This window comes from Mastacembelus armatus, chromosome 12 (assembly GCF_900324485.2).
Source record: "Mastacembelus armatus chromosome 12, fMasArm1.2, whole genome shotgun sequence".
Lineage (NCBI taxonomy): Eukaryota > Metazoa > Chordata > Actinopteri > Synbranchiformes > Mastacembelidae > Mastacembelus > Mastacembelus armatus.
Window position 1 is genome coordinate 16,506,718 of NC_046644.1, and position 27,758 is coordinate 16,534,475.

Genomic DNA, 27,758 nt, shown 5'->3' on the forward strand with positions numbered 1-27,758 from the left:
TTCTGAAAAAACATATATTTTCTTTCCCAAATACTTTCATAAAAACATGCTGATGATAGTTTTCATAGGCATTGTGAATAACTTGTTCCAATTAAAAGTGTCAGTTTTGAGGCCTGTGAATTATCCAGCATAACATAACAGTTCACAGCATGGATCTAATTTGCACTCACATTTATTCTTTCAGCAGATGATGGAGATTATTAACATTACCTATTGTGGTTTTATAAAGGCAGTTAGCTACAGCCAGGTAACTAGCTTGGTAAAAAGGCTGGAGCTTTATTGTGAAAAGAAATGCCGTAAGTGGGACAGTAAATGTTGCATAAACAAATAAATGTACAAGACTAAGATCTAAAAAAAAAAAATTTTTAGAGCATATGTATTGAACACATTAGTTGATAGAAATGTTAAATAACTTATTTTTGCTTTTTAATTTAATATACTTCAAGTTCATAATCCAGGATGTAAAGGGAAGCTATTATTAAAGCTGGTATTCTTAATTATTTAATTAACAGAGATATTTATTCAGTTAGGACATAGTCAGGACATATTCAGTTATATTTCAGTGTACGTCTGAAACCTTTTTCCTGCCATTTGCCAGTTTCTGAGCTCCATATATTACATTTGTGCAAAATACATATAGGCATTTTTGTCAAACATCATCTCTGCACTCTCCTCTATGAGATGCTATATATTTGCCACTTTGTAAAATTTGGCCTCTTCAGTCAGTCTCTCAGATGCACACTACTCAGCCTGCACTCAACAAAACAGCATCTGCCAGCAGATGATCGCTGTTGCATTAACTTTATAAACGAGAAGAGTCTCAGCAGAGCCACTATTTTTGGAGAAAAGAAAAGAGGCAATTACCTATATTTGGGGACTGACACAGTGTAATAATGAGTAAAGAAACTCATGTTCACAGAAAATAAAAGTCAACAGTTATTACTTTTGAAATGATGAATAGGATATATATGCCACATTCCTTGCATAATGGTGTGTAATGAGCCCAATAATACTATTGTGTGACTAAGCTAATATCCTCTCCCAAACTGCTCCCGTATGGTTGCAAGCGGTAATGTTTCAGATGTAGTTTGCTGGCCATTATTCTGCTGCGGTTTGATTTGCATCAGTGTCATTCCTGGGTGTTCTTTCTCTGACTGTGAGGACAGAGGTACCAAGGCATAATTTCTCACAACTGTAATAGACCATCCTAGAATGGCAGCATTGGCAGGCCCCTCTCCAAAGTAATGAATCATTATAAAAAAACAATAAAGGGATTAGTCATGTGTAAGTCTGATCTGCTGTCTCTGTATTGGAACAGATTTATATTCATTATTTTATCTTACATGACAAATTGGAGAGAATTAAAAGGTTTAGCAATCTCTAAATACTACAGTGTGCAGGCTGCACATGCAAGAATGTATCTCTCCTTACAATAGTGAGATTCACTTTTCTTTGTAACATTCAATTAATTGGTCACTTAGATAGTATTTAGACTATTGGACAAAAACTGATTAATTGACAACAATTTTGAAACTGACTCATCATATAAATCATTTACTAAAGGAAAAAATTGCTTTCTTGCGGAGAGCTACGGAAGAAGCTACACAGAGGAGATATCTAGCTTGGCTTAGCACAATGGCCAGACTCCAGGAAAACACTGTTCCCCTCCAATAAAGAGTGATGCCCATAATCCCCCTGTAAAACCACATCTTGTCTCCTCATCTCCTTTTTAACAAGAAAGCAAACAGGAGTACCAAACATTCCCAGGTCTGAGCTTCTTTAATATGAGGATTTGCACTTGTTCTGTGTTTATCTTTGTACATTGAATACCTTTGTGTTTGAGATGGATGGTCGAACAAAACTGAAAACTCCAGGAACTGACAGACATACAGTAGCTACCAAAAGACCACTGAGAATAAAATTATTAATAGAGTAATAGACAATAAAAATACAGCAGTTAATGGCCTGGATTATTATAAATAAATGACACATTTTTCTTTCTGGTCTATCAGGGTGATCTGAAGACTGTGCCAATACTGACACTCCACCAGTAGCACATAAAGCCACCATCACAACAAGTGACGGGTTCCTACTGTTTACAACTTCTGGGGACTGGTGGGGGAGCTCATGATCAGTCAGGGGTTAGACTTTGTTCCAACCAAATAAAATTAACTCCAGTTCAATTAAATCACTGCTGCTTTGTGCAAAATGTAAACTTTTAAACAGGTCCAATACAGTCAGAACACTGAGTCCAATACTAAACTGCAATGCCTGAAGGTGCAATATACAGAAATCTGATTCTATACAACTCATTGTACAGGGACACTGTTAAAGCAGTGCACATCACAAAGAATGTTAAATCACAGCAATCATTTGAGTTGTACCTAGCAGAAATACATTATATTACAGTAATCTATGAGAAATATGACCTAATGGGCCAGTGCGCTTTACTGTAGGATGATGCTGCATTGTTTTACAAGGTCTAAAACCCCTTATCTCACACTTGCTCTGTTTGGAAATGTTTCTGTTTCACCATCTTGCACAAAGGAAACTGGAGAGGACTTTTGTTAATGAAACTAACTTCAGGTTAGGTAAAGCTGTTTAATTACTGGCACGTCTCCACATGTTAAATAAAAGCTTTAAGGCACCAACTGGAGTTAAGATTTAAGATTTGAATCTACACAAACATGACTCTATCTGCCAATTGTCAGCACCTATTAATGCAAACTAAAACCGACCCAGTTCAACTTGGTCTGATCAGTCGTCTTTCCCATATTCAAAATCAGCTCAACATTCAAAATGGCAGCAGATTTTCCCTCTGCTCTCTGCTTCCTTCTTTCTTTCTATACCCCATGCTTCTTGTTTGTTTTCTCCTTTCTTTGCCTTTTCAATCTCTCCACTCAATTTTCTCATTTGCCCTTGCTGCATCTCCTTTCTGTTTTGCTTATGGTTTCCAGATGACAAGGACGCCAGACTTGATTGCACACAGTCCTGAGTGCAGGTAGCGCTCAGGTTGTGTGAGGCTCTTAGCTGCAATTGCAGCTTGAATCAGAGTGACAGGAAGCCTGGAGCTGCTCACATGGATCTTTGCTCTTCTTACTCTCTTCTGCTCCTCAGCTGAACACAAGCACAGCCATATGCTACTCTCTAACCTACTACTAGAGGGTTATTTCATTAAAATTCTGTCTTTTCTTCCTTCTTTTTTCCATTATTTCCTCTTTTCTTTCAGTTTCCCTCTTGCTTCAGGCTTAGCAGGTTGGCCTGCTCTGCAGATATGAAAAGGATCAACATAACAAGCGTCTCAACAGATGGCTGTAAGGACTTATGTTAGATGATATCCCCTTCAGCATGAAATGCTGTTGAGCCAAGACAGCGACAGTTACTGTCCAGCAGATTCAAGTGGTGACCACGGTTGTTGGAAGCAGGTCAAAGTGACTATTTAGGGATGTACTTCATGTTTGTCTATGATAGTTCCTGGCAGCTGTGCTCAAGTGCTCAGTCTGTTGAGTCACCACGGGGACTTGAACTCCGCCTGTGTCAACTGTCAAGCAGATGTCCAGGATCAGGGGGAGGACAAGTGGAAATGCACATGCCTCAGAGGAAGAGTCTCCCCAAGTGCACACACATACACATTTACGCATGCCAACATTCATAGAGTACACTTACTACTTCATACACCATCAGTGAAGGAAAAATAGGTTTATAAAAATGAAACATTACCATGTAGTGAAAAAGAAGGAGCAATTCTGACAACCTTACCAGTGCCATGTTGGTTTGATTGTCATGGGGATTTCAGGAGGTAAAATTAATTGTTTATAGCCAATTCTTTCACACTAACTAGAAGTTTCCCTGTCTCACCCAACAATGCCTTGTCAAATACTACTGAGTCCTAGTATAAGCTGATATTTCTGAAAGATGGTGAGCTACACAGATCCCAAACAGTCGTCGTTCTTGCTTCACCAATACAATCAAAAATGCCAATGAGTGAATCATGTCCTGAATGTGACAGCAGAAGCCCAAGACGAACTATGGTGACAAACACATTCATGGAAATCACAAAAATTGCACTTTGTGTGATGTTTGACGTGCAGTTGTCAGTCAGAATTATCTCTGACTTTGGAGAAGAACACAGTAGAGGGATTTCAGCGCAAATGCGAATTAAGAGTAAAAAGAGCCGAGACAGTGGCAGTGTGAGGCAGAATTCTAGGGCTGCTTCCAAAGCTGCTGCCGCTCTGGTCTAATCTTTAAAGTAACTGTACACATGCACCACTACAAAAAAAGGCGAGAGAAAATGAGATCATTAATAGGGATGGCAAGGCAATAGATTTGCGCATTTATTATGTGGAGAAACAACATAAACAAGCGCTGCACGAAATAGATAAGCAGGCTGCCACAAAGCTGCTCTTGGCCAGTTGGGCCATTAATCTATGTGGTGTGGTCTACAGAGACATCATGATAGACCATGTGAAGACGAAAGCAACTTTTAGAGACACCATTAATTACCATATGCACAGTTATATTTAAATACACACACATAAGCAAGCAAGCATTCATTAGGGACGTTAGCACATGTCATGTGTGCATACACACAGAGAGTCAAACTTACAAGATATCAACATATTTATGATGACATTCTACAAATTATGCCTGACCAGCAGGCTTTGTCATCTCCACTTTTAGCTGTGCACATCTCATATTTCTAAAAAAAGATGCTTCCAAATGGAGTTGTTCTCTGTGATCATGTGTTTTGGGCATTAAACCTCCGGGATGCTGAGTTAATTGGATTGCTACTGTTTTGCTTCTGCTTCGGACTGCATGGTGGCTGGAGGGGCTGTTAGTTGATGCCTAGAACCTACTTAGTAGAGACAAGAAGAGATCAAGCCAATTTTCGCTTTGTTGCTGCTCCAACATGGCCAAGACATCCAATTCCATCAGGCCTTTGCTGCTGGGACGGCTGATAGAAATGGGCCCTAAGTCCCATAGCTGGGCCAGCTTATTCCCTTATCTTCTAATGGCTCTGATAAGGGATTGGAAGAAATGGTTTCAGATTAACCGTCATATGACCCACTGCCAAAGACCCTGATTAATCTTGCTAAGGAACAACAGAAACAAGCTATGGCTATTACAGATGCGCTATATAAACTACTATCATTTACATATTTGCTAGAAGAGCAATAACTGGAAGATTTATTATCTCATAACTTTCAACAGCTCTTCCAGGGAACTGTAACCATTCATATGATCCAACCTGAGGTAACAATCTGTCCTCACTGTCCTCATGGATCAGTTCAAATATCTTATAATTTTCTTTCTGACTCACCGGGAGCTTTGTAGAAGCCAACGTCTTCATCACTAAGAGGTAGCAAATAGACTTCACCTTCCTTCCACAGTAGGGGGTACTTCTGTCCCCCAGAGAACTCTCCCAACCAGCCATCCTGATCTGAAGGTGAAGAATTATAAGAAAAATATAAGTCATTTAATCTGTTCTCATCAGGGTAAAAAAAATCTGGATATATATGTTTTACAGAATGGACAGAAGATCCTACTTCCCATTGAAATACACTTACCTTCAGTAAAGTCAGACGTGATGTTGACAGGAGCATAGTAGCTGGACGAGGAGCAAGCTAACGAGTGGCCAAAGCAGAAACATGGCTGGCAGCCTGCTGGGTTTACCTGTTGTAGGTTGAAAAACCCTGGCTTGCATCTGTAGGTACACACATACACACACTCATGCATAAAACGTTATTAACATGCAGATGCTCCACACACGCTTCATTGCAGCTATTTACCACATCCTTGTTCTAGTGTTGTCCTTACTAATCTATTTAAGTTGTTCTTTGTGTTGGTTGCTGCAACTGCAGTACTGAGGAAGAGGGGACCAAATGGATCTCAGCTGCAAGGACCCTGAGCTCTCACCTACAGACACTATGTGGCATATGGGTGGGACAGAAACACTGCTAAAGATCAGCCACTACACTAGTCACATTACACAGGAGAGGGACCTGCTCAACGAGCCGTGAAATCAGCAAAAAAGTCAACAAACAGGGAGCACAGAATTACCCAGTAGTGGGAGACCTGGGGCTGTGTGTATTGCTAATGCCACAGTGAGTTTATCTGTTTGATCCTGAATCCCAAAAGAAAAAGAAAGAATCAGACTGGGAGAAGAGGAGGCTTGGTTATTGGAATAATGTAACATTCATTTTTCATTGCCCAAAGAGTCAATATGATGGTTAACTCCAAAACCCTGAGGGATTTTTAATCCTGCTGCATCTGCAGGTAATGCCGACTGATTTTCTGGGCATCATCTTCTATATCGAGATTGTTATTATTATCAATCACTGATTAATTGTCATTACTACTGAACATAGACACCATATGTTAATGTTTTATTCTTAAAATCCAAACGACGAAAATATGATATTCTATACTCACATATCATTAGCAAAGGCTTAAACAGTTGCCTTGGTAACCACAGGTCAAGTGTGCACATATGCAATGTAGCAATAAGCTTATAACACACCTGTCACAGCTCTGTCCCTCCACGTTTGGCTTACAGTGGCAACGTCCATCCAGAGGAGAGCAGTCACCCACACTTCCACTGGAGTCACATTCGCACGACCTACAGACAGAAGGTAATGGGAAGGTGGAAGATTTAAATCTACTGCACTTGATGCACATATCTAAAATCAGAGAAAACCTTTTACATGAGAGGAAAAATAAGGAAAAATTCCTCCCCACCACCCCTCTGGATTACAGATGGTCATCTACACACCAGCAACTCTGGAACCAGTGGGGTGTCTTGCTCAAGGACACTTTAACAACAAGGATACTTGTCTTGATTCTTGAACCTGGATCTCACTAATCATTTAGCTGACCTTGTCAGTGTTTTTGTGATCACTACACTCATTCAAAAAGCACAAGTGCTCTTGTACTAGTTCAACACAGAGATGCTTGAGTTAGGACTCACAATTTGAAGGCAGAATAAACCTTGATAATACCAGGTATGTAGGTGGTGGTTCAGCAACGACCTGCAAACTCATAAGATGTGAAAGATGGTAAAAGATGACAGGTTTGTGGCTTTAATCCTTGTAGGGGCATGTGGAGGCACAGTACTACAAAAAATTGGCTTCCTCCATAGATAAGGCAATGCCAATATCTTGATTGTGATTGGCCAAATGTCTCAAGATGTTACACCAAAGATGTTTTATTGGGAAAAAGACCACTATACTCACAATTCAGATAAATGACATATTTTGATTAAAAATAGTGGTTTTCACCAAAAAGCGATTAGTTTGCATGTAGCCTATGTGATTACCTTCCCTGATTGATTACTTTTGTTTGAAAACGTAACACAGAATCTATTTTTAATGAGGTGCTATTACAAATAATTCAATTATCCCAAGGCAAGCTGCCTCTACTTATTTCTGCTCCAGTGATCTGAGTAATTCACACCTCAACTCAACAGACTGAGTTTGAATGAATGAGAGAAAGCAGTGTGTGTGTGAGTGTGTGTGTATGTTGGCATGAGCATCTCTGACATACACCTTTGATTTATAAACTTATTATTGCCCAAACTTTGACAATTCAATACCTGGTAATTTATTTAATAAATCAATATTTTAAAAGGCATGATATAATATTATCATCCTTATCAAATAGCTACCTATTTATACATTAAGAAAATACAAAAATAAAATTTGCAGTTATTTTTCTGGTCAAGAAATAATTTTAGCCCTAGTGACCAACTAGTTGCTAACTTGGGCTGGCTGCAGTGTGGTGCTGGGCAAACAGTATACAATGGTTTTTTAGAGCCTGTTTGCTGAAAATGACTGCCTGCTGCAGCTGGAACCAAGACTGATGAGAGTGATGAGGCTGAACCTAAACATCAGAGTTGCAGGCAGTAAAATTTAGCTGGGACATGCTAAAAAAAAGGGGCAGTAGATCTGAGGTAAACAACTGGATCTGGTAGGTCTCTGTGGGTTCATCACTGTAGACAACCCCTTTCACATATGAATATTCTCATCTGATTCATATACAAGCATGTATTATAGCAGTTTTAAACTCATATATATATATATATATATATATATAAATAACAGTTTGTTAAACACTGTTGTGACCATATCCACATTTAGGGGATGGTAGAAATAATATAAACACCAACAGTCATTGATATGCAATTCAGCACTATGACAACTTAACATTCTCTCTGCAGGTAGAGAGGGGTCAGGGAGAGCTGGATGGAGTTGGACAACTTATGAATATAAATACTACAGCATGATTCTCACATGTAGCCTACTCTTACGCATATTCACTTTGGTCCTGTGCAGAAATACTAAATATGAGTACTCTCAGGTCAGATAAAGTTGGAATTTCATTTTTCAGACAAACACCCAGACAGTGATTCAACTCTTTGCACATTCACACTTGTAATGTATCTCAGGAATGAAAGCACAATTATAGCACAATGAAGTAATCAAATCACAAAGTACAAATATCTAAAAACAACTTCTTAATGGTTGTAGAAATTTTGTTCTTATTTAGAGTGCCACCTCAATTAAAATAGACAACAATTGTAATCAACCATCAGTCTGACAGTTGTGACCTTTTTCAAGTCAGTTATTTGCCTGTCTCTGCAAGAAAAGTATATAACCTCGCAACATAATATAAAGTGATACACCTGAAGTATCTACTACTGCTAATATTTTTATTGTGAAGGATCAATTATTAATAAATAGTTAATAAAAGTAAAAAGAGCTTATGAAGTTTTGGGATAGTAAAACCAGATTAGCATAGGATAACGTTATACAAATGTACTGTAGGCCACACTAACCTTAGACATAACATCATGCATTCAACTATCTGTGGAGGAAAGCAGAGTTAATGTTGGCTGGAGCTAAAGCTGTTCTCTAAAGTTTCTGAGGCAGAGTCTGGATTCAGTCACCATGGTAACAGATGGAGGAGCCCACATAGTCTCTGGCTTGGTTCTAAGGGCACTTCAAATACCAGATCTTTCTCTCCTGTTCTTCAGGACGGCTGGCTGACCAACCAAAACTCTGACCATGAGCAGCAGGAGGGAATTCATGGCAAATGTTGGAGTTGTCGTTATGTGAAAAATGACTGCAGGCGGCCAGTCCCTGTTTTAGATGAGTGTAACATAGTGTAGTGTTAAACTGAACTAAACCCATATCAATTGCTGTTGTTCACTTATAGATTCATAAATCTTAGACTGCATTAAAAATTATTATCTAAACTTTTATGTTTGTGACATATTTGTGACAATACTGTCATTTGTATATAATGTGACATGTGACATTTAACTATCCTGTCATTTAAATATTTATTGAAATCTTGATTAAACTGAAATGTTAGTTTATCCCTGTTCGTATTTCGATGTGGAAAATTACTGAACTGTTGTTAGCAGTCTGATACTGTATTTGGCACATCCTGGTACTCACTGATAAGAGGGTCACTAATTCACAGTGGTGTCACACAGAAAAATGGAAATCCTCTTGTTTACAGCTGCTGTGTAGTTTGACAAATTTAGGCTTGCGGGGCTTTAGATGGTAACTGGAAAACAGACAAGATTTATTAAACAAGTCTGTGTCTGCTTCAGTCTAGTTACATCTGTTGCCTGTTTATGTCTCTTAACCTCTTTTTACTTTAAAATGCTTGTTTACCACTTTCTTTCTTTACCACTAGTTCCATTATTATTCTTCCCAGCTTTTGTTTTTGTATGTCTTCTGTGTCAGTATGTCTGTGCATCTGGGTTTATGACTGTGCATGTTGCTCACCTGCAGCCACCTGGGCCAAGCGAGTGAAAGCCAGCCCAACATGTGTCACACTTCTGTCCTGTCACACCAACTCGACACGTACACCTTCCTTCTACATTACACTGCAGACTTGCTGAGCCTAGGAGGGACGGCAGATGGATTGTACAGGAAGAAAAAAAGAGAGTGTAAAGGATAGACAAAAAGACAAAAGACAAAAAAAATAGGAGTATTTCCAAAAATGAATAGTTGAAAAAGCTTCAGAATCCATAAGGGTTATTGGTAAATGACATGAAGTGAATCAGTATATCATTAATAATTTGTCACAAAGGGGGTAAATAAGTGATGAATACCTGTTATTGAATTTCTGTTCAAAAGCCCTAGAGATGGGTTGGGAAGACCAGGATATAACCTTAGAACCACTCTGTTGCTAACACACTGTAGCTTTAGTTAATGGAGATAAAGGACCAGCTGAGATATTGTGAACATAAGAGAAAACGGAGCCTGCTATAACCTTTGATCAATATAATGGACTCCAACAGGGCTGTCCAATCAGCAAATGCTATTTCAGAACACAGAGCAAAAGATATCTTGTGTATTTGTTCATGTCAGCCTTTAGTTCTCCCTCTTTACCCTGATGATGGTGTAATTGGAAGTGCAAACATTTAATGTCCCTTCACCTAAAATTAGACTTTGTTTAATGAGGAGCGAGTCTCTTCATTGATAATGTTCAAGTGAGTCAACTGGATCAATTTACAACAGGGGTGAGTAAAGTCATGGATTTCTCTAATGGTCAATTGGGAACCTAAGCTGAGAATAAATCTGATGAGGTACAAAAGACATGAGATGAACAAGATAGTGTACATTATGCATTAGAAAAGACTCTACTGTTGGGCAAGGTTTGGCTGTTGAGTAGTTGGTTGGAGTAAATTTTAATGCAGTGTTATTAATGATTGAAAAACATTTGGCTATAAATTGTGCAACAATCAAGCCTTTGAGTCTGTTTTGTCTGTAGAAAAATCTTGCTTATGGTGCCTTATTGTGCCAATACAGCATTCCAATTTAACCATAATTAAATTTGCTCATACCAGGGAAAACAAAAGTAGCAAGTAATGATGTTGGCATGGATTATAATTAGGGTTCTTAAGTTATTATCAAAACAATTAAGGATTTTGTCTCTGCAGCTTACCATTGATATTGCAGTTGCAGGGTAGGCAGGGCTCTTCAGGAGATCTCCTGTAGTGATTCTCTTTGCAGCGCTCACAATGGGGCCCATCAGTGTTGTCTTTGCAGCTCAGGCAGCGCCCCCCACTGCCAGTGCTCCGGTACTGCTCCATGTCAAACACGCACTCGTCTGATTTCCCACTGCAGTTACACTCTGCGAGCGAAGAAAAGAAAGCAAAAAAAAAAAAAAAAAAAAGAGAAAGAGCAAGAGGTCAAGTGAGGAGAGACGTGAATAACACAGAAAGAGCAGCCACATGGGAGGGAAGTAGGCAGAAGAGGCAACAAGGTAAAAAGAGAGAAGACCAAAATAGACGAAGGGGAGAGACATAGGGAGGGTACATGTGTGAGAGATTATCTGTTCTGGGATTGGCTCATAATTTAGAGGTTTGTTGCTAATCTCATTTCACACAGGCCTAATGAGGAGCCAATCGGCTGTCAGGGGGCACTTAGATAACAGTAATTCATGTTTATACAAGAGCAAATTACTCAGCTGATAAAACACCATCACAGCTCTCATACCCCTCACACCAAATCCCTCCTTAGTTTACCAGTTACCCTGAGGGGGGATTTAGGTGAAATTGCCCATTTTATAATGAATTAAGCTCCCTGTTGTGTTGGCAATAAATATATGATTATTCCTTCCTGTTAATAAGAAGGCTCAAGTGTTCACCTTATTTCAATGATAAAAATGAACTTTACTTAGAGTGCTTTAAACATGGGATAAACTTGGGATTGCTGTTAAAAAACTGATTTAATATTTAATAAAGAGTTTTATATTTCATTTGGCTCTTTCCTCCCTTTTCTAGCACTTACTATATTCCTTACATCCTGGGACATGGGGTGGGTTGGGGGGACTGGAGCCAATCCCAGCTGACATTGAGCGACAGGAAGGGAAGATAGGTCTTCTTAAATGAGCCAGTCTGTAAAGCCAAACTGTAGACTGCTTAACTACAGTGTTTTCTTTGTGTACACGTTAAATACAGAAGATGCAACATATATAACAAATTATAGTAATTTTTTTATAATAATATAAAGCAACCCCATTTTTCTAACAGCAATATGTACTAAGTAATTTTATCAGAGATTGTCCTCTGAAAACATTTTCCTGCTGTGTCTGAAAATGACTAGAGCTGCAAAACTAAAACAATAAGCTCAAAGCTGCGCTGTGCTGAGGAGAACTGTTGGGCAATAAATCTCTGGGTTCTGCACCATGGGCAACTCCTTACACATTGCACAGTCACTTGACTCCTTGTTTGCATAAAGCTACTAATAAGTGCAGCTTTAATCACCAATGCTAAAACCATAGAGATGGACAGAGTCAGAAGACACTGCACAAAGCTAAACCCTTTGCACTGCTAGAAGTGACCTTTTGAACACAACATGCCTCTTGTGACAAATGGTAAGTCCCTTGTTATCACATCTGCAATCCCTCTGCCCTTTGGGCAGCAGAATCTGACAATAAATAACACTCCATATAGGAAGTTGCTGCAGCATGACTCAGTTGTGATTGGCACTGGTGGGGAAATAAAGCACAAACACGACCAGTTGGCTCCACTTGTCAGCTCCCATTCACTCCATCATGCCAGCTATTGGTGCTGCCACTGCTGGTCAGGCTTGCTCATATTCAAGTGGCAGTACTGTCAACAACCGCCAAAGCCTTTCTTGTATTCCCCTTTGGTGGTACGAGTCAATGCTGATTATGTCCAACAAAATGTGATGTAATACATATATTGTTATACTGGGGGATGTACAGTCCAGTTTAACAGTTATCTCAAAATGATGTCTACCCATGTAACTTCAGGTCCAGCATTAGGTTATGTGGAACGTTACTTCACGTGTAAAGTGAAGTGAGGAAAATGAGTTTTTAATTATGGTTCTTCATCGTGAAATGAGCTTCAGGGCAAACTGAACATCTGGCTTCTCATCCCTCTCAGCAAGTTCAAAAGTATATTTGCTAATGTTTTAATTACTTTCTGCTCTTGTTTCACTACCTGCTTGTCATTAAGACTTTTACTGTTTTCATTTAGATTATTTATATGAATTTGCTTTTTCTTTCAATCCCAACTGTGGTTCAAATGTGTTTTTAACGGTGTGTATTTTTAAATGTAACATACAGTAACAGTGTTAGACATTGGTGCCATTTGTGGTTAACCTATCATGAAAGAAGTGGCATTAAGCCATTACACATAATATGATACGCATATTAAAATTCAGGGGTATGCTTCTTACCGTAAAGGTAGGAAGAATGAAAATAGCTGAAAAGTTTAAAGATTGTGTATGTGGTATGAAGATTGCTACAAGCAGTGCAAATATACAGTCTGTCTGAGGGGAAGTAAGAGCAAATCACTTGAAGTGATTTTTCAACTTGTTTAACACAAAGACCTCAACACAGCTTTCTACAGCCTGTGCTTGACCATCTTTACCACATTTATAGGTCTCGCTCCCCACAGCCACCTCTTCCATATGTGGATTTCCTTAGTTCTGTCCTGGTGACCACTCAGACTGTGCACTGTGTAGGCTGCAAGCAAGTAAGGAGACAGACTTAGCTTCATACTCATGGTAAACAGTGTACAAAGGAGGTCTTTCTTTGATGGATGGAGACACTAAAGGGTGTACTGGTGATGAGATGCAGCCACAGCACCCATGCATTCTACAGTATGTTTCTCAATAACAAAGGTAAGGAGACTTTTTTGCAAAATGTTTTCGATGGAAGTGCAGTTTTAAAAATTGTCTTTATACTGTTCATATACTACTAATGTGCAAGAGCAAATACGTTCTAACCATTCTTGATTGCAGTATAAAAAGATGCCACTCCCTCCATTTGAAATGATGGCGCTAAATAACATAATATAAGAACAATTATGTTTCTCTCATTAAGTACATTATTTGGCAATAGTAATAAGTAGCATTAGTTATGTACAGCACTTTCTGTGAGACATGACTGGTGTTAATACCGACATCCTGACATTAGTCTGATATGAGTAGTCACAAATTCATTATTCTGTCAGCACTATTCAGGTGCTTTATTTTGTAGTAATGGTTAACACACTAAGTCAGGAATACAAATACCAAGGTCAACCTCTATATTATTAAACTATCTGAACCACCCTTCACTACAGATTTAGTACAAGCTAAGTCTAAGTGAATGTCTCAACTATAGAAAAACTTCCTGCATTGGGATGGCCCAGTGGCTGGTCCTTCAACACTTCACACTGCTGTCTGAGATCTTCCAAGGATTCTTTAATTTGCGTAACATGCCCATATAGGCATGGGCATTCTAGTCTTATTGTTCCTTGGGGCTTTGTCTGATAAAGATTAGCCTGGGCACACAGGGAAAGCCAGTAGTGAATTATGACATGGCACTTCATACATAAACAACAGTATAAAGATTAATATTTAGAGGTAAAATAATCAAATGAAAAAAAAGGAACCTGGTTCGTGTAAAAAATCTAACATTTTAAAATAAAATTATGAATATTCAATTAGTTGTTAGTGACAATAAAAAGTATCAACGAACACCTGTTTTCGTGAGGATAAAGGGGGTTTCCACAGCATCTCACCTGCATGATGCAATCCACAATCTTATTGTCTTACACTCTTTATATAAATAGTTTCATAGTACTGCTGCAGAACACACTGAAGAGAGGGACTACTATGCCTGCAGGCAAAACAATTTCTCATTTTTATATCTAATTTGCTGAACGAATGAGATGTCGGACTAGCCAAGAGAGTAGAACACCAGCAGTGATAAGAAACCAGTTTATGAGGAATCATGCTGCATATATATCTGCACGACCTTTAGCGTACTGTTGTAGACAAATCAAACCTCTACCTAACCCACGCACTATTCAGCATTTTAAGTTAAGATGTGCTTTTTTGATAAGTCTGGTGAAAACAAACAAACAAAAAAAATAAAAAACAAAACGCTAATTTGAAAACATGAGGCCCGGTGTCCATTCACCACTGTTTACCACATTAAAGGAGTAGAGGAGTAAACGTTTGTAATTGTCTGAACTTGACATCTATGTACTTTACTGGAGACTGACACTGTTAATGTTATGATAAATGCTATTGCTTAATGCTAATGTTATTGTTAATAATAAACATTAGATAAATCACAGACCATTACAGTATAAATACTGTTACTTTTGTCCACTTTCTCCTCTTCCCGCAGTTAAATCTTTATATTACAGAGACAGTTTGATGTCACAAGTCCCTAAAGTATATTCAATATTCACATAAATAAAGTATATGAAATATTCACATAAATAAACATAACAGGGCAACTGTGGCACAGAACATACAGTGAGGTGTCCATTAGATATAAGGTTTGTGGTACTTTAGGTGAATGGGAGAATGAGAGGCAAATTGTAAAGCACTTTGTTTGTTAAGATGAATGTGCAGTCCATTTACCATTTACATATATGCTCAATAAATAAAGCTCTTATCCCACACAGTGCACTTTCTGTCCTGACTTTTTGTGGCCCACAGATAGCTGAGTTCACACAGACCAGACTCGGCAAAAGAGTAATGGTTCATGTGGACTCAACCATGTGACAGTTGAGGTGGAAAGGACTCAGCAGGAAATGAAGTGGAAGGATGGTGACAGGTGCCAATTTGCATTGTGGGAGTAAAACAGCAGATTTCAGATTTGTGTTACACTGCTTACAAAAACACACATACATGAGCAATATGGTAACATGATCAGTATAATACATTATATGTATACTTTACTGGAAATTGTTTTGGATGGTATTGAACTAATTATATATATTGAAAAATAAAAATAAGTAAAAACTACTACACTACAAGTAGTTTTAGTGTTTTTCACCACTCTTTGTCCATCAGAACATGTGGGTTTTTGCAGGCTGAGGCTTACAGCAACATCAGCATAAGGATGTTGCTGTAAGTTGTTTGTTGGTTCATGTTCCATAAACCAACAAACAGTATCAAGAGAAAAATGTACAAAAACTAATGAATTATAGTCAGCAGACAGAGAATTGCAGAAAGAGAGAACCACAGACAGTCACATCTCAGAAAAACATTCGTATACAGTCTCTTTTTATGATCCTTTATGACTGATAAATGATTTTAAATTATATGTGTCTTGTATCTATCCAGCATAAGATTACAGGGTTTTAATACATGCCGACTACTACTATAATATCCACAGTGAGGGAAGTGCTTTTACTTGTGCAGCAGGTGAACAGCAGGACTTTTATCTATATGAATGGTACTTTTTTATGCTAATGTATAGTTTATGGTTTTAACACCTGCTGTCTTTTCTTACCACCTGTAAGAGTTAATTTTGTGACCCTGACTTAGCATAACCACTGCTACTAGCTGTGTGTTTCTTAATGGAATTTCATGCGTCATATTTCCAACAAATTGCTTTATTTCTAAATTCTAATAAATGTCCACGTCTTAGTGCTCATGACATTGTAGCAGTTAGTTTCCCACCCACCAGCTACTTGACTGTTTGGAAATAGGAAAGCTCTCTATTTATGATTGTGTCTGTTTTGTGCTGAAAGAGACTGAATAGTAGATCTTATGTTTTTGTGTTGTCATATATTGCTATCTGGAATATGAAATACAAAAAAAAATAGAAGAGGAGATTAAATAGCTTTTAGGCTTACATCTACTTCCTTATCCTATATCAGTTTGAGTGTAAGGAGGTTTAGATGATGATCTGATATATTTACAGCATTATAAACCACATTATTGTTATACAGGAAAATGATCACAGTTTTCTAACTATAACTGTAGCCTTTGACATTAAATCAGTGGCAAGAAAGGATTTGAAGTGTCTACCTACTGGAACAGCCCCAGGCTAAGCTGATGACAACATCAAACAAATAATGAAAATCATGAAGACCCGCAGCAACCTGCTCGGGCTAGAAATGATTTCACTCTCAGAGGGGGAAAATCTTGACGAGAATGACATCCCACTGCACCTCCGATACACACGCATAAACACACACAAACAGCAAAGTTGTGTAAACCCACTGCATTTTTCTTCATGCCTTAAAGCAAACATGCCAAAAAATAAAAAAATAAAAAAGAAATCAACAGTTCATTTTCAAGTGTAGATAAACCACCTCGAGTGACAGTGAAATTAGTAATAAAAACACTCAGACATGTTCACATAACACTGAACACTCATGTAAACAGCCCTCTGAGGCTTCCATTTACCACCTGCTACTACCATTCACACAATAACAATAGATAAAATAGCTGTAATGATCAGAACTGGCACCATTTTTTTTGCTTTCTGTGCTTTGAAAATGTTTTAAAGCTAAAGCAGTCTCCCCAGTCTGCCTAATAAACATCTTAAATTATATTAAATACAACTGACATGCAGCTGTTTTTTAATGGCCAGAATATATTTTAGGTTATCTTTCTTCCATCTTTTTTTATCTGGCAGACAGAAACATATATTGCATAGCATATTTTTTCTGACCACAAATTATTCCAAAGTCCCTCATGTTGTAGATAACATATTAATAATAGGGAGTAGGTTGAGTTGCTGTCAGATGGTATTTACTAGCGATACGCAATACAGTCATTCTGTATCTTTAAAGCAGGTTGGCACTGTGCAGTTGAATGTGGGAGTTCTACATTTATTTGCCTAATTGAGCAAAACATTACACTGACACACTCCATCAAGGGTCAGCAGTGAAATTACCTTAACATGTTTGAATTACTGTGCTTGTTTGGCGCTATTTTAGCACTTCTGTTTAATGTAGATAATTTATTTCAATGGGAAATGTAAGAACTTTACAAACTACAAGCAGTGGCTAAGATCAATAGATACTTCATAGATAGTAATCTGGAATTGGATTTTCCAGGATGACTGTATGTGACATGATGATGCTAGTCAGTTATGTAAAATGAAGAAATACACCTGAGTAGCAAGTTTCAATTCCTCACAGTTAGATTTACTGCACAGAAGATCATGATAAATAGGATTTACAGATGAAGAGTTAAAGAAGCAAGCAAGCAAGGCACCAATACACAAAGTAAGTAATTTATAAACCATATTATACTTTGTTTTTATTCTGTAAAGTTCAGGTTTTATCTAAATTGTTTTCTTATTGTTGTGTTTCATGGTCTTCTAAGCCTCTAAAGGTCATGAGTCTGTTATGGCCTATTCTACCCTCTAAAAGATTATTTGCCAAGATATTGCTTGAAAGAGACACTTGACATTTTTGCCAGATTTGCTGTAAATTTTCAGCTTCTATTAAAAGTGATAGTCATCATAGTAAACACAACACAATTACCACCTCCTTTCAGAATGCCTCTTTTGTGCCACAAAAATTGGAGCCCATAATACGACGTGTTTGTTAGGTGCTGCCTCTTATTTGCATTTATTTAAGTGCGTTATATATAGTGTACATAAGTATATTGCTGTCAGCTGTTGTTGCTGTACTGTGCTTTAGCAAATAGTTTAGAATATTGTAAAAGCTATAATGTTTTTATTTCATTGGTTATAACATGTGGATTACAATTTAGATTTGTTTAGCTTGCTATGTGCTGTATTTATGGGTGGAAATACATATGAAGCTACTGTACAGTTAAAACCTGTGCAACCTAACTCTGCGCCAAGACTAGAAATAGAGTTAGAGTTAAAACAGCTAACCTGGCTCTCCCTAAATGTCAAAAACACCTACTATTACTCTAAAACTGGCTGTATACTGTTTGCACAAAAACCACTGTGGAAAATAATAATAAATAATAATATCTATTTTCCAGGGGTTACATACAAGACTATTTCTTGGTTGGGACAGGTTTCCTAGCAAGCAGTTGACTGTCCAGGAAGTCATTAAATGCTGTATAACTTGATATAAATATTTACAGGAAAAAGCCATACAAAGCTGAAGGAGAGGGGCAAACATCTTGTGGTGTGAGGATATGTGTCCTATATTTTATATTTATATATATATATATATACATATATTATAGCAAAGAAAAAAAGATGCAGGTGTGTACAAACCCAGCAGATCCACTGCCTACACCTCTACTATAACCTAGCAAAGACGTTAATTTTCAAGCCATGTTCAAGTACAGTCCAACAGTGCCCCGATGACGGCCGAACATGCAAAATGCAATAAGTCCAGCAGTTATGCAAAAATAGTGCACAGTAGTTCTGTCTTTTTTAACTCATGTCCAAGAGAAACCTGAGTTTTTAGCACATAATTGCAATTCATAATGTTATTGGTCTTTCAAGTGCCTGAATGCTGACCACATCTATTATGAGAATGACATAGCACTGATACTGCAATTTCCCATTTCTATACAAACTATGTAAATAATATTATTTTTTCAAGTCTGTCAAATGGTTTTCAATTTGTTTTTATATAGAATCATACAAGGACATGCTGCAAAAGAACCAATAGGAATATTTTTCAGAACAGATGCTTGTCACACAAATACTAATCTCACACCATCTGAGCTTTGAGATTGATGGGCAAGCTGAGAAAAAAAAAAAGAAAATACATTGAAAAAGTATTTCAATGTATTTGTTTGATTTGTTTCAATTCAGACATCAAATCATCCACAGACTAGTAGAGTAGCATTGATAAGATGAAAAAGTAAAAAGTAAAACTACAATAATTAACTCCTGTTTGCTTTTTAAGGATTCACATTTTCCCATCATTACAACATGTACAATTAGGTGTTACACTATACCATGACACGTGGACACACTATAAGAAAGAGTGAAATTAAAAATAGCAATCATTAAACACAGTACAAATATCACATGTATAAAAGTTCTGCCAATTAATGCCTGTACCAAAACTAATGCCCTACATGACTGAGCTTTGTTTTATTGTAGATCAATTTCTGCAAAGAGATTATGTTCCTTTTTTTTTGATTTGGCCTAAATATATTATGAAACTGCATCTTGCCGATTTTACCTATTTCTCTGGAGTCTAAAATTACATGCGGCAGCCTCTATACCAAAAATGGTGCTGCTACTCCCCAGACTTTGATCTCAGGTATAACTAAGGGTCTCTGCCCCCTCAAGTCCACAAGTGTTTCAAACCTCAGCTCAGCCTGTATTTGCTAGCATGAAAGTGTCTCTCCTATAATTACCAAGCAGAGAGGCAAGATCATCATCTTAACATTGTTTCACCTCACAATGACAAACATAAATCAAATAACAGTATGTGTATTTTTCATGCAAAGTTTTATTCATTAACAGCTCAGTAAAATATTATTTTAAAAATAAAAGTGAGGCTGTCCAACCTTTGTGTTGACTGATCAGCCATAATTGACAAGACCTAAATGTTAATGTGTCATAAACATAGATTGTAAACATGTATTGTTTACAATGTTTTGATTTAGTTTATATTTTACAATTTTAATTTCCTTGATGCAGATTTGCTGATTCTCATCCCCAGCAAATAAAATACCGTCCTTTGTCAAAATGCTTTGCCCAAACACAGAAAGAATATTGTGCTTGACACAGAAATATTAAGGTTTGGTGGGCCAATGTGAGTCCAAATGAGTTTTGTGTTAGATAGAAACATGCAATTACACCAAGCATTCATTTTTACACGTCCATCCTGTGTCTCTTTTATATGGTGTGTGTTTGTTTATTAATATACTGCATTGATTAAGTTGGGTGCAATACTCCATCTGCTTGGAACTAAGACTAAAAGTAATTAAAACAGGCTTACTGCTTAATAGAATTCAGCAAACTATTTGCAAGCCACTTACCTTTATAATTTTTATCCCTCAGCCAATTACAGTTCATCCTAGAAAGCATTCAGTGATGAGTCAAACGTGATAATACTCATTCATACTAATTCATACACACCAGCACTAAAGAGGGGATGCCTGCAAACATATGTGCATATGACCAAAGTTAAATACGCACACGTATTTATAGTTTTCACAGAGCAGACATTTTAAAATCATTATGTGGTGTAATGCAACTACAAAATTAATTTCATTTATTTGCTCAAAAACATAGCTAAGATGTAGAACCAGACAAATAGTTAAAGGCTGTGTGAAACCATATTAAAATACCATTACATTTTTCAGCATAATGAGAATCAATGAACTTCAATTTCTAGGAGCACTTGACTGCCATACTGGTGGGCAGACTGTAATTTTTTTTTTTTTGGAGTGCGGTATCTACTTATGTTGCAGCAAATGCAAAAGCTGCAAGTGAGTAAATCAAAATTTTAAGATAAACTGGAGATGGATGAAAGCTGATACACTGATGGATTTATTGGGACCTTTGACAGCCTTAGCTTGTCATTTAAATTCAAGGATGCCCTGTGGATTTTGCAGAGGACTACAGGCAGTGGGTTTGTGACAGCGACCCAGGAGCAGGCTACTCACTCAAACACTCGTTGGCGGAGTCCCCAGTAGCCCTGGCCCAGGGTCTGTCCTGGTAAAAGGCATGACATCTCTGGCAGTCGACTCCCACTGTGTGATGTTGGCAGGAACAGACCAGGCCACCATGTTCCCCTTCAACACACTCACTGGCATGACCGTTACACTTACATCTGAGGGAAACAAAGCCAGATAAGTAAAAGCTACAAATACAACTTTTCCTATACTCTCCCTTTTTTTTGTTCACTGCACCAACTGTAAACATGGTTATACACACAGTGTGTGGAGTTCAATGCAGCAGAGAACGCAGAGTGAGAAGGCATTTACACCGTAACCAGTTGTCACGTCCTGTTATCTCTCATACAAACACTGAGATGAGGGATTTTCATTCACCTTCAGAAACTGCACTATTCATCTACTGTGCACTGTCCCAGACTATAATAAACAGCAACATTCATATACAGTATCTCTGAGTATTAGTATGTGAATGTATATTAAAGTGGTGCATGCCCATAATTACATATAGGAATATCTTTTGTGTATACACACAATCTCAAAATTTGTGTTTGCAAACTTTCAAAAGAGAAAGTAGCAAAACAAATCATGAGATCAACTATTTCAAATTTACGCAAAATATCGGCTCATTTCTTTTTCCTCTGCATGTAGAAAGCGTATCATTTCAGATCAAGCACAGCAGCAGCGACACCTTTCTGTGTGTCACTGGTTCTGCTGAGTGGTGGTGATTGGGGACAGGGACTTGTCACTGAGTGGCAGGCTCTGTCAAATTTAGCCAGCTGTCCTGAATACAGACATTTGCTTGCCTGGGGCTCAGACCCAGTTATTTCTGTTGTCATTGAGACGACAACAACCTAGCAGCTCCAAATCCACATATCAGATCTCTCTACCAGAGCAGATTTGAGCTGCTAGGTAATAATTTTAACTGAGTACGTGATAAGAGAGTTGTCCTCAACTCTACAGGCAGCATATGTGCAGTCTAAGAAGTGATGTGCAATATGTTGAGACCTTATGTTACACCGGAAAGCAAAGGTGCACAAACAGCATTTTTCAAATTGGAAGATAGTTGCACCACATAGCAGTCCAGCCTGCATTGATAGTATGTAGTATATCATGAGGAATTCTTCACAGCATCTGTGGCTACATCTGGCCAACTTGGTGAGGTGCAGCACTGAGGTAAAAAGGCATGTGTACTTGTACAGGAAGCACCGGCACAAGACTAATATGTTGTCATGTGGTCTCTCCCCAGGTGTTGTGACATTGGTGGATAATTCGTCATGCTGCTGCAGTGATCTTAAGTGTTTATGACAGGTGTCAGATCAAGTTTATATTCTTTCTGAAGGCTTCATGTCAACCACTTAATCGTCCACTTCTATCTGCAACACCTACATGCAGCCTGGCTTAGGCGCCACGTCTTCTCTCATTACCGTGAGTAATAAACCAAAAGTGGAAGGAGACTAGAGAATTATTTTTGGTTTATTCTTATCTGATGTCACGTTGACAGATAGCAAAGTGTTTTTATCAGTTTTGCAAGCAGCTGTCCTGGATAAGGTGTTGATTACTTGTTTTGCAGACATTCACATGTTAAATATGTTTTGAAGGAAAGGTCATTCTTACCAAAATGTTTTATAATCATAACAAAAACACTTTATTTTGAACATACAGTATCTGTAAACTCATTGGAAATACAAATGGTTCACATTGAATGTGTCCAGAAAAGCTTGTGGTATGTGTTGAACGCTGCGAAAGTCATGCTAACTGTAAAATACCTGACAGGACACAGGATTTTTCACTACTCAATTAATGTAATGATCTTTACTTAACTTTTAAATGTTTAGGAGCTGAATCTAACATGTGGGATGATGCCCATGAATCACGGGACCTGGCATCAAAATCTATGCTGTTAATGTCCAACCAGCAATTGTCTCCGACAAAATACAATTGGCAAAGCCAAATACTGTTACAGAAATGCATTTTCACAAGTAAGGACCACGACTTCATGGAGATCAGATTGATAGTTTCCTTACGAAGCAGGACAGAATGAATGATTGATGTTTGACTGATGATGAAAGGTGAGGTAGCCTCTGCAGTGTGGGCTAGACTTCTGAGTGAATCACTGCTGCTCTGCGGCTAGCAGACCCCCTGCAGAGGGAGCAGGGCGGCTGGGGGTATGAAGAAATGAAAGACGATCTGTTTGTAGAGGACATACTAGATGCAAGCCTATGACTGGAAGAGGCGTGGTCCTGCTCCTGAACTTCAGATAAATTATCTCCATTTGTAGGAAACAAGGTTGATGTTTCATGATGTTTGAGATAAGGTATTATAAAAGCCAGAAATTTAAAGTTATTTAAAGCAAAAAAAATAAATACGTAAATAAATAACACAAAAATACAAATGGACACCACAAACACTTCCATTTAATTTGGCTCAAGGTTAAACTCTAAAGTGATTCATGTTTAACTTTTCAGATTTCACATTGTTGGCTATCTGGAGTGACATTGTCCTGGACAGCACATTTTCAGGTGTCGCTTACCTGCCGCCCACAGAGAAATCAGAGATGGCGTAGAAGTACGAGCGCAACACATTAATGTCCTTGAAGAACTCGTCTCCAAAAGTGTTAAGCCTGTCCAAAGAGATGAGCAGGTCCGTGGCTGTCACCCATTCCTGAAAAAGAAAAAAAAAAACAAATGGAAAAAGAAGGAACCAACTGGATAAGAAAAATGTTAGAAAACACCTTTTGAAGTCACCCACTTTTAAAAAGCGTAATGAAAGAGAATCAGTGTGTTACCTGCTGCTACTCAGGCACAGGAAGGACAGAACAGAAACTGGGCTTTAGTTAAGAGAAAGACAACAGGAGCAAGGATTTGTAAGACAGCAAAAGTTGAAAGTTAGAAGTGAGAGTTGGTGGATCAAGGAAAAGAGTATGAGGGTATGGTATAAGGGCAGGGGAGAGCAAATGCAGTGGGTGATGAGTGTGACACAGGAAATAGAGTTAATGTCAGAAAAACAAGTGAAAAAGAAGGGGATTAATGGAGACAAAAGCTACCAAATGGAAAAAAAAAGAAGAAATATGACAGCACTAAAATGGATGGCACTTGGCAAAACTCCCATTACTGACATGATTTAAGCTCCTTTCTTTGAGCCCACTGCAAAGGTAAAGGATGAAGCAAGAGTGGGAAAAGAAGGTGAAGAGGGACAATGCAAACAGAGGCGAAGCAAACAGGAAGTGCAATTGTGAGGTGGAAGATAAAAGTGAGGCCAGGTAAAAAGGAGAACAAATGACATGAAATATCTTTTACCCATGAACAGGAACAACTTTAAAATAAATAGCTGGAGAGAAACTTTCTATTTCTTAGTTGAGTTGGGACTTTAACACTCCTGAAAACAACTGTAATGCTATAAGTTTTGAAGCTTCTCCCCAGAGGTATCTTTGAAGTGCAGCAATGGCAGAGCAGGACAATTGAGCAGATGGGCTTCAGATTAAAAATGTGATGAGTTCTTTCATTCATGCTTTTCTGTGGCATTATAGTTTGTAGTTTTAACACCCAGGCAACACCTATTGGATAGAACCAGGTTAAGCCAATTTTAGTCTGTTAAGTACAGGCTCTACTTACACTTTATCTTGTTATAATTTGTAAATTGTAAAATATACGCCACACCATATCTTGGCCAGCATGGGTCCAGATCAGGTGTGGCAGACTCTGGTCTTGAGGTGCTACTGTCCTGCTTGTTTTCCAACTATGCCTGTCCTGTCCACTGCTAATTACCTGGAAGGGCAGGGATAGCTCTCGAGGGCCAAGGCTGGTCACTCCCAACTTAGATGATGGACATTTTGTACAGATATTAATGATCCCCAGAGACTAATTTTACTGACTTTTTCCCTTAGCACCAGAATAAGGATAACATGCAGTTATAGCCCCCCCATCAGATTCAGCTGTACTTTGTGTTTGGTGCTAGTTAGCAAATGTTAGCATGTTAGCATGCCGGAATAACATCAGCTTAACATCAGTATGTTTGCATTGTCATAGTGAGAATATTAGCATGCCAGTGTGTGCCAGCTGGTGTGCCTGAGTACAGCCTCACAAAGCTGTTAGGCTCATGGTCCTGATTTCTATTGATTTCAGCTAACTTCCTTGAGAAAGACAATTCATCACAGTGTACAAATGGTGTTTTTTTTTTTAAAGTTACCACTGTTAATGTGGAAACGCAGCTGAAAGCGGGGACCCCTTTGGAAATTAAATGGTGCATTTATGGATACTTTTTCATTGGCTGCTAATTTGTAGTGCTCACTTTTTGCTTTTTTCATTGCCAAGCAATAAGCAAACTAGGACGTTGTGGTAGAGAAAGAAAAACAAAGCTGAATAAAAAGAAGTTGTTCTTTTGTAGCTGATTGGGAAATCTTGGGTCACAGTATATGAGATTACAATCCAGAAAACCTTCAGTCTCTGCTGACAGCTGCATTATCCTATAATGACAGCATCTTAATCAGTCACCTTTCATAGATTATTCATCTCAAGCAAGATTTAAATGTCTGCAAATTTATTTTTATTCTGTAGAGAAAGAAACAAAAAACACTGGAAACTATGAAATTAGTAGAACTATAGTCCTTTAAAACACATATAGTTCATATAGTACCTAATGAGCACTGAGCAAATGTAAGAATATTTCCATTCTTTTGCTTCAACAGGTAAAACATTGTAGTTTTACTTTGTGTAGTAAACATGAATATGTTTATAATGTTTGGTTTCTGAATTATTAGTATTATTATTACTATTATGAACAATCAGAATTTTGAGGCACCAGATCCCTTGATGATGGATCAACCAGTTAGTTAGTTTCAGGTCATATCTGTGAACATATGTTCAGCTGCTAAAGGGATGGTTTAAAGGGATTTATGGCTGGTTGTGATCAGGGGAGTCTGTCCAATACAAAGGGCTCACAGAGCCGATGTGTTAACTCTGCAGGGTCTGTTCATGATCAAAGAGAGTCTGACAATACAGCATCTGATTGAGGTGGCGGTATCGCCTCCTGCTGTTTGCTGCAGTGCCATTCACAGGTCACTAGTTCTTGGGCTCTCAGTTTGGGTGCACTACATTTGTGTTCAGTAAGTAAGAAAAAAAAAAGACTTAATTGGTTAGTAGCAGGAAATAAGACAAATATGACACTCGCTTCACTGGTACCTTTCATGATTTCTCACAGCCTAAAATAGCCTGAGCAGAACTGCAGTAAAAGTTCAGAACTTAAATGTGTTTTAAATAAATGCTTCTTATGGCTTTTCTTGTTCTGTCAGCTTGACACCCATCCTCTTGTTCCAAAGGAAACTTCAGACCACCTGTGTGGTCTCTGTCTGCAGTTCCAAGAAACATACCGCGGTGGCATCAAACAGCTCTTTATTGGAACATCTGGTGTGAATAAGCTACACATGTTCCTGATGGATGTAACCCTTACATGGGTGGTGTCAGCATGACTGCTGGACTTATGGTCAGTACAATTGAATAATTGACTTTTTAGAGTTCTTAGTATTGTACAATTAGTGGCAACATCAAAAAATACACTATTAATAATAATTAGCAGTTTGGTCCTTTGTTCTTTAATATTCTTAAACCAAATGCCCTCTCACCCTTTAGTTTGCAGATTTATTTTACTGTTTCTCCTTCTGCCAGCCTTATCTTTACATTCTCCCTCTAGCTAGAATGTACTTAAGGATTTCCATATTGTTCTGTACATTGGCTATTGAGGGCTGTAAAGCTGCTATTTTGTAGTAACCCTGAATACAGTGCTGTAGAATGGAGTGCAGTTGGTTGGCGTGCTATTGTTCCGGCCAGTGCTTATCGACTTTGCCCCTGCTTGACATGGCTCTGCTGGCTAATGGGGTTTGGACAACAGTGAATGACCCTTATGCACTGCAGTTGCCAGGGAAAGCAGATGCTCATTCTTCATTTTGCGTTACATTACCTGGACATGACATGGTTTTCATACATATTTTATGAGAGGGGCTATGAAGTTTGAAATAGGAAACTTAGCTGCAAGGAAGCACATTGGGGCAAATGAGGGGCAGTAAGCTTGAGGAAATGACGACAAAATAAATTAATACATTTAAAATATATACATATATAAATGATATATATATATATATATATACATATATATATATAGTTTAACTTCTCAGGAGATAAATGTGGTCAGATGATTTACTGCATGTTGATTTTTTTATGATGAGTAACAGATTTCTCTATCATAACAAAAGTTTGCCCCTATAAAGATTAAGATGTCTGGCACTGCTATCTCTTGAGACATGTTGCAAGCAGAGCAGAGGAAGCCTGTGAAAGTAGAAAGCCAAATATGCCCAAAGCATGCAAACATGCCAAATATTATGGCTGCCAATGAAAAGTTCTATTTGCC

General features: G+C 38.0%; 1 protein-coding gene across 2 annotated transcripts in view; it reads right to left on the reverse strand.

Moving 5' to 3' along the window:
• lamc3 (laminin, gamma 3) overlaps positions 1 to 27,758 on the reverse strand; it is an 81,147-nt gene that overhangs the window by 37,079 nt on the left and 16,310 nt on the right. For both annotated transcript variants that reach the window (XM_026297480.1, XM_026297479.1), the window contains exons 3-9: positions 23,890 to 24,020; positions 21,348 to 21,514; positions 10,960 to 11,148; positions 9,795 to 9,912; positions 6,521 to 6,619; positions 5,568 to 5,704; positions 5,321 to 5,440 (exon numbers count right to left, since the gene is read on the reverse strand). In XM_026297480.1, the coding sequence (XP_026153265.1) occupies positions 5,321 to 5,440; positions 5,568 to 5,704; positions 6,521 to 6,619; positions 9,795 to 9,912; positions 10,960 to 11,148; positions 21,348 to 21,514; positions 23,890 to 24,020 (961 nt within the window). The remainder of the gene's footprint in view (positions 1 to 5,320; positions 5,441 to 5,567; positions 5,705 to 6,520; positions 6,620 to 9,794; positions 9,913 to 10,959; positions 11,149 to 21,347; positions 21,515 to 23,889; positions 24,021 to 27,758) is intronic.